Raw genomic sequence first — 6,788 nt, forward strand, 5'->3', positions numbered from 1 at the left:
CCAGCTTCTGGAGGAGCTAACCACCAAGAACAGCACGGTTCTTGTCTACAGGCCCCTTCTAGCAGGTGTGAGTGTTTCATCCTTCCTCTCGGGTTGCAATTCTCTCCTCAGTCTCGGTCACTGTCTCTGGTATACCACTTCCCTCTCTGGCAGCCCGCTTCTTCTCCTCTCCACCTCCCTCCTCTTTCCTCTGTGATGACACCACCCTGGGGAGGAGAAGCTGTGCAGAGGTCCTCACTCTCAGCTAGCTTCAGTTTCCTCACTGCCACCATGACATCATCTCTATCATGGAAATTCCACTTGTCTTTCCGTGCCCCCGCCTCTGTCCAAGTCCTCAGAATCCCTATAAAAAAAGTCTCCCAACTCAGTATCAGCACAGAACACAGTCGGGTTCTGAAGCTTCTGGGTTCTGCAGTCTCAGCTCTAAGAAAGCCTCTCCTCCTCCAAGACCATGAAGCTCTGCGTGACTGTCCTCTCTCTCCTCATGCTAGTGGCTGCCTTCTGTTCTCCGGCGCTCTCAGCACCAAGTAAGTCCACTCTTTCAGCTGCTACTCCTAGAGGCAAGGTGTAGGCAGCATCCATTTTTCTAGTCGGGGCTGGTCCAACAGTGGAATCTGGGGATGGGACGAAAGGGAGCTGGGGAGATTTTCAAGTAGCCTGCGGTTAAATGTAGTGTTTAGTAGACCTTCAGTAATATACAAGTTCCTGTTTTCTTAAGAAATAGCAACCAGTAGACTTGCTTAAGCAAGTCCCTGTCTATTCTGTGCCATGATTTCCTCATGTATAAAATGAAAGGAGTTAGACATGTGCTCTGAAACCCAATCCAGCTCCAATCTTCAATTCTTTCACTATCTTCTCCGAGGATCCTCTATTCAGAATAAGTCTCCTACTCAAGGTGGGTGGGATTGGGTAAAAGGGGCCGTGTTTGGGGATCTGGTAGCTCCACAGAGATGCCCGTTGAATATCCATAACTAGAAGCCAAAATGAACAGCTCCTTGTAGAACTTCGATCTCACCACAGCCTTTCTTTCCAGTGGGCTCAGACCCTCCCACTGCCTGCTGCTTCTCCTACACCATGCGGAAGCTTCCTCGCAACTTTGTGATCGATTACTATGAGACCAGCAGCCTCTGCTCCCAGCCAGCCGTGGTGTAAGTATCAACCTCAGGCCACTCTGCAGGGCAAGGGCAAGGGCAAGGGCAGGATTAGATAAGGGGCCTATTTGGGGGCTGGGGGGATCAAGCATTAGGGAGGCAGATCTCAGGGCTGAAGCCCTCCCAGAAAGCAGTGAGGAATATGTCATGAAGTCACCTGTTGAGTCCTGGAAGGGGCTGGGTGGGAACCAAGGGGGAGGGGAAGGGAGTTTCTGGGGAGGAAGTTAGCCAGAGGCCAGGAAACCAGGGCAAGTCAAAAAGATTACAGGAGATGTGGGCTGATTTCTTAAACCATGCTTAGAAACACGTGGAAAAGTCACTTTTAGGGGCAGTAGTGAATAAGTGGGGAGATATATCCATATTGATTGCAAACTCGTTGGGTCCTAATCTGGACAACCTGGGAGACCACAGCTAAATGCAAAGTAAAAGTTACAGGTGGTCTTTTTCCAGTACCACCCTAGGAAGGGTCTTCCCATCTGCTAGAGCTGTCCACCATTAACCATGGTCAAGCAGAGGGGGATACCTACCCCAGGCAAGGTCCTATGGGATTCTAATCTGTCCACTCCTTGATCCACAGATTCCAAACCAAAAAGGGCAGACAAGTCTGTGCCAACCCCAGCGATGCCTGGGTCCAGGAGTACATGGATGACCTGGAGCTGAACTGAGCCGCCCTAGATGCAGGGGCAGGATGTCCCCAGGGAAGGTCACCTGAGCCCGACGCTTCTCAGTGAGACACACGCTCTCAGTGCTCACGACTCCTCCCAGTGGTCCCAATTCCTTCTCTAATTTAATCTTTCTTATGTGCTGTGTGATTGTATTTGGTGTTATTTCCATTATTTATGTTTGTTTTGCCAAAGGACACGTGTCCCCCATGGGGATGGTCCACCATCACTGTTTCTCTGCTATTGCGGATATTGGATAATGCAGTTGGTTCCATGTGTTTTCATAATAAAAATTTTTTTTAAATGTAGATAGTTTCTTTGTGTTTTAATTTGATTTGGGGTAAAAGGAATTGCCTGGTATTATTAATAGGGACAAACTACAGGTTCCAAAAACAATAAGAATGAGCAATTACTGAGCACTTAATAAGTGTTCTGGGCAAAATACTCTAAAAACACCATCTCACTTAATACTTTCAACAAGGATTTTAACACCCTTACGAAGTAGGAAGTGTTACACCCAATTTTACAAATGAAGAAACAGAGGAACAGAGGTGCTGTGACTTGCCAAGGCTTGTAGGTCTCTTTGGGGAGCATCATGAAAGGATGATCCAAAAAGATGTGATGCTAAGGGTCATCATTTCAACATCTTGTAGGGAAACTGTAAATAGCAGCAGCAGCACAATATCAGGGGAAGACGAAATAGTTCAGAGTAAGAAAATTGGGTCTCCATCACTGATTATCAGTATATCATTAGGAAAGTCACCTTGCCGTACTAAACCTCAATGTTCACACCTGTAAAGTGGGGGCAGTGTTATCCACTTTGAAGAGCTGTTATGAGATGATGTGTAAAGGACCCATCATGGGGCCTGATGTCTGAAAGATTCTCTCTGAGCTCAGCTTTTTCACTTAAAATGGGCATAGTGTCTATCCTCCCAGGGTAATCGTGCAGACTAGATTAGTCAGCAGATCAGCTCTCTAAAGCCCAAAGCAAATGTGAAGTGTTATCATGAGGACTGAAGAACAAATGTCAGATTTTGTTTTGGAGTGTTGCAGGAGTAACCCAAAGCCATGTCTCCTTAATAATCCTTCTATCAGAACTTCCTATTACTTGGGTCAGAGAGAACATGGTTCTGAAATAGAATTACACGCACCATCAAGCCTTGATCCATGGGACATAGAATTGTAGTCTTTTAAAGTGGGGTGGGACCTCTCAGACCATCTGGTTCAATCCTCACATTTTATGGAAACTGAGGGCCAGGGACTGAGAAGTGACTTGCTAAAGGCCACTCAGCAAGTGTGTGACAGAGCAGGACTCTAGCCAGTGCCAAATCTCAGGTTAGTCCCCTTTTCTGTGCTCCTTGTGACATGCCTCTGTGGTCCCCCAAAGATGACCCATTGTGTAAGTAGAGTAAAGGGGACGACCTTGAAAATCATATGAGTGTTCCTAGTCCAATTCAAAAGGAGAACTGGGACCCTGTACCTCTCTAGGGCCATCAGACACAATTCCCTTCCTTTCCCTGTCGTCAGCCACGGCCATCATCCCAGAGCCCCAGTAAAAACCTCCTTCAGATTCCACAGGGACTGACAGAAGGAGGTTGGGGGCAGAGCTGATCCAGAAAGGTGTGAGAGGAGGCTGGTAGCAAAGAACCTGCCTGGTCTTAGCTTCTGCTTTTCATTTGCCTTGATCTGAGCTGTCCAAAACATTAGCCACTAGCCACAAGGGGCTATTTAAATTTCAATTAAATTTAATTAAAATTAAATAAACTTTAAAATTCAATTCCTCAGTTGCACTAGTCATATTTTTCAAGTGCTCACTAGCCACATGTGGTTAATGGCTGCCATGTCGGAGAGCACAGATATAACATTAGAACATTTTCATCATTGCAGAAAGTTCCATTGGATGCCACTGTCCTAGAATATTCTTAGGGCCTAAAGGGAGTGAAAGGAGGGGGAGTTGGGGTGCCCTGGAAGTTTAGGGTGTGGTCTTTGGAGAAAGATACACAACTCTTTGCTGAATGAAGGGGTTGGGAGAGAGGATGGATGATCCTCAGGCCAGAGACAAGGTATAGATCACCATGGTAGGCTGAATGATGGTCCTCAAGATGTGCACATGCTAATCCCCAGAAACTATGAAATTACCTTATATGGCATAAAGGACTGAGCAGATGTGTTTAAGTTAAGGATCTTGAGAGGAGAGATTATCCTGGATTATCTGGTCAGGCTCGAAATGTAGTCATAAATGTCCTTACAAGAGGGGACAGAGGGAGATTTGACACAAATGGAAGGGAAGGCAATGTGACAACTGAATCAAGATGCTGTGCTGCTGGCTTTGAAGGAGGAAGAGGCCAAGAGCTAAGGAATACAGGAATGCAGCTCTAGAAGCTGGGAAAGCCAAGGAAACGGTTTCTCTTGTTTTTCTTCTTGTCATTTTCCTCTGGCCATTTTTTGGTGTGTGCAGCAGATCAGGGCATACATCTTAGCATTGCATTAGATCCTTCCCCCATCTCCATGCTCCTCCTTCTGTATTCTCTACCCAGTAAAAAGCAGCCCCTCCCACCCAGCTTCCAAGCCAGAAACCTGGGAGTCACCCCTGACTCGTCCCTCCTCCTCAGCTCCTTCATCTAATCCATCACCGACTCTATTATATATCTGAAATTAAGTGTATCTACTTCCCACCTTTCCCACTGCCATTGTCTTAGGAGAGGCCCTCATCATTTCTTACCATGGCAACTATAAGAGTGTCCTGTCAGCTCTTTTTTCTTCCAGTTTTGCCTCTCTTTAGTCTGTTCCCTCACATGGCATCCAAAGTGATTTTGCTAAAGCTCAAATCAGTCTGTCTCTCTCTGTTGTAACTCCTTCAAACACTCTGCATTGTTTCCAGCGTGAAATGGAAGCTTCTCCTCTGTGACCCGACCCCTGCCTCTTCTTTGGCCTCCTCTCTTGCTACATTCGGACTTCATGGAAAGCAAGACTCAGCCGTCTGAACCACACGTGATTCCTTAAAAGTGCAGATCTCTTCTCTGCTTTTATGAATGAGGTGTCAACTTGGCAAAGTACAGTTTCCCCTTCTTATAAATCCCAGGGCAGAGTGAAATACTACAAGCACGAGGATGTCCCATGGCAGCCACAGAGACTAAGATTTAGAACAAGTAAGGAAAACCACTGTTTAATTCCTTTAATTTTCTGAGGAGAAAGAGAGAAATCCATGGATTCCACTGTTCAAAATGCAAAACTGAAAGACATTTTACATCATAATAACAGAACTTTGGTTGTTAAGCGTTTTACATAAATGTATGATAAGCACATTTTCCTTTTCTGATTTACTTACATTCTGCTGCCAGACCTCCTTGGTGTCATTTCCAAATCTATCATGTATTAGCTGTGTGTTCTTCCGTGGGTTACTTACCTCTCTGTGCTTCAGTTTCCTCATGTGTGAAAGGGGATGGTAATAGTACTTATGGCAGAGGATGGCTGGGAGGATTAAATTTGTTAATATCTATAACAGGATGAGAACATTACTAGCTCTGGGCCGGCCCCGTGGCTTAGCGGTTAAGTGCGTGTGCTCCGCTGCTGTCGGCCTGGGTTCGGATCCCGGGCGCGCACCTACGCACTGCTTCTCCGGCCATGCTGGGGCCGAGTCCCACATACAGCAACTAGAAGGATGTGCAGCTATGAGACAGAATTATCTACTGGGGCTTTGGGGGGAAAAAAATAAATAAATAAAATTATAAAAAGAAAAAAAAAGAACATTACTGGCTCCAGCTAAGTGCTAAGTATGTGTTAGTTACTATTATCATTATTAGTGAAATATTTCAATAAATCTATTTTATATACTTAAAAAAGTGCAGGTCACTTGTTCTTTGATTAACACCACCCCCACACTCTTTCCTGGCTAATCATCCTTCAAGTCTCAGCTCAGTTTATAATGGAGAAAAGTTAGAACAACCTGATTGGGCTGACCTAAGTAACAGAATGGTTAAATGTAGATTTTGGTATATCCATGCAATGAAATATCATGCATGCTATTTTTTAAAATAATTTTTGAGTTTTTAGTGATATGAAGAATGTTAAGTAAGAATAATAAGATATACTAGTTCAAGAAAGAATATTAAGTAACAATAGTAAAATACAAAGCTATGTACAGAATGCTGAGAAATTTTTGTTTTCTCATGTATGGCTCCCTATATTTTCTAAATTTTATACAGTGACCATATATATTTTCCATTAAATAAAGCAAACTAATATAAATTTAAAAAAAATCAGCCATTGTATTTTTTGGAAGCCTTTCTTGACACTTCACCGCCATCTTCCAAGGCTTGTATCTCCAGCACCTGACCCAGGGCCTGTCACGTAGTAGGTACTCAATACAGTTTTACTGAATTATTTTCTTCTCTTGCAGAATATTCCCTGTGACAAGCTTGGGAAGAGCTAGTGAAGGAAGTAAAACTTGTATTAAAAATTAAAAAGTTACTACCTTAGAGACAGGCACCTCCACGCCCTAAGGATTCCTGGTATAGGGAGGAACGTTTATCGATCCTGACTGACTCTATTCATGAAAGACCCACCCTAAACTGTTCGGGGAAGAATTGAGAACAAGAGAGTGCTCCAGAGGGATAAGTTTGGGATGGTCGGGGTGGAGGGGGCCCAGATGGGGACGCGTGTGTGTAACCTGATAATCGCTTCGCGCCATAGCAATTCGCGCCATAAAATGTAACTGTTTAAATGTTTTAAATTAGCCAATCATGTAAGACCGCGCCAACCTTTTCCCGCTTTGTGCTTCCAAACCCTATATAAGAATTTGCCCTTTAAGGTCCGGGGTCGACTCCTCTGTCTCCTGCGAGAGATACGTGTCGACCCGGAGCTCCGCTTAGTAAACCTCTTGCGTTTGCATCAAGCTCGGTCTTCTGTGTCTGTGGGTCCGCGCCTTCCGGAGACTGGAGTTGGGGTTTCCTTTTTGGGATCCTACACTAGAAAC

At 44.8% G+C, this 6,788-nt stretch overlaps 1 protein-coding gene across 2 annotated transcripts; it reads left to right on the plus strand.

The window, feature by feature from the left end:
- Window positions 1-5: 5 nt before the first annotated feature.
- On the plus strand, window positions 6-2,121 carry LOC147914956 (C-C motif chemokine 4). Of its 2 annotated transcripts, none has more exons than XM_087440823.1 (4): window positions 6-67; window positions 369-527; window positions 1,034-1,148; window positions 1,729-2,121. In XM_087440823.1, exons 2-4 carry the CDS (start codon window positions 452-454, stop codon window positions 1,814-1,816), a joined length of 279 nt encoding a protein of 92 aa, XP_087296949.1. In that variant the 5' UTR covers window positions 6-67; window positions 369-451; the 3' UTR covers window positions 1,817-2,121. The 2 variants fall into 2 exon arrangements, with proteins under 2 accessions (XP_087296949.1, XP_087296950.1); XM_087440824.1 differs by having other exon boundaries at window positions 11-67; window positions 416-527.
- Window positions 2,122-6,788: the final 4,667 nt, after the last annotated feature.

Source organism: Ceratotherium simum, chromosome 16 (genome assembly GCF_057802395.1).
Source record: "Ceratotherium simum simum isolate JZ-2026a chromosome 16, ASM5780239v1, whole genome shotgun sequence".
In the NCBI taxonomy this organism is placed as follows: domain Eukaryota; kingdom Metazoa; phylum Chordata; class Mammalia; order Perissodactyla; family Rhinocerotidae; genus Ceratotherium; species Ceratotherium simum.

Bases quoted from the DNA above. Each gene is read 5' to 3' on its own strand.
- LOC147914956 (XM_087440823.1), top strand. From the start codon at position 452: ATGAAGCTCTGCGTGACTGTCCTCTCTCTCCTCATGCTAGTGGCTGCC. The intron at 528-1,033 runs GTAAGTCCACTC...CTTTCTTTCCAG, and splicing joins TCCGGCGCTCTCAGCACCAA to TGGGCTCAGACCCTCCCACT. The intron at 1,149-1,728 runs GTAAGTATCAAC...CTTGATCCACAG, and splicing joins TGCTCCCAGCCAGCCGTGGT to ATTCCAAACCAAAAAGGGCA.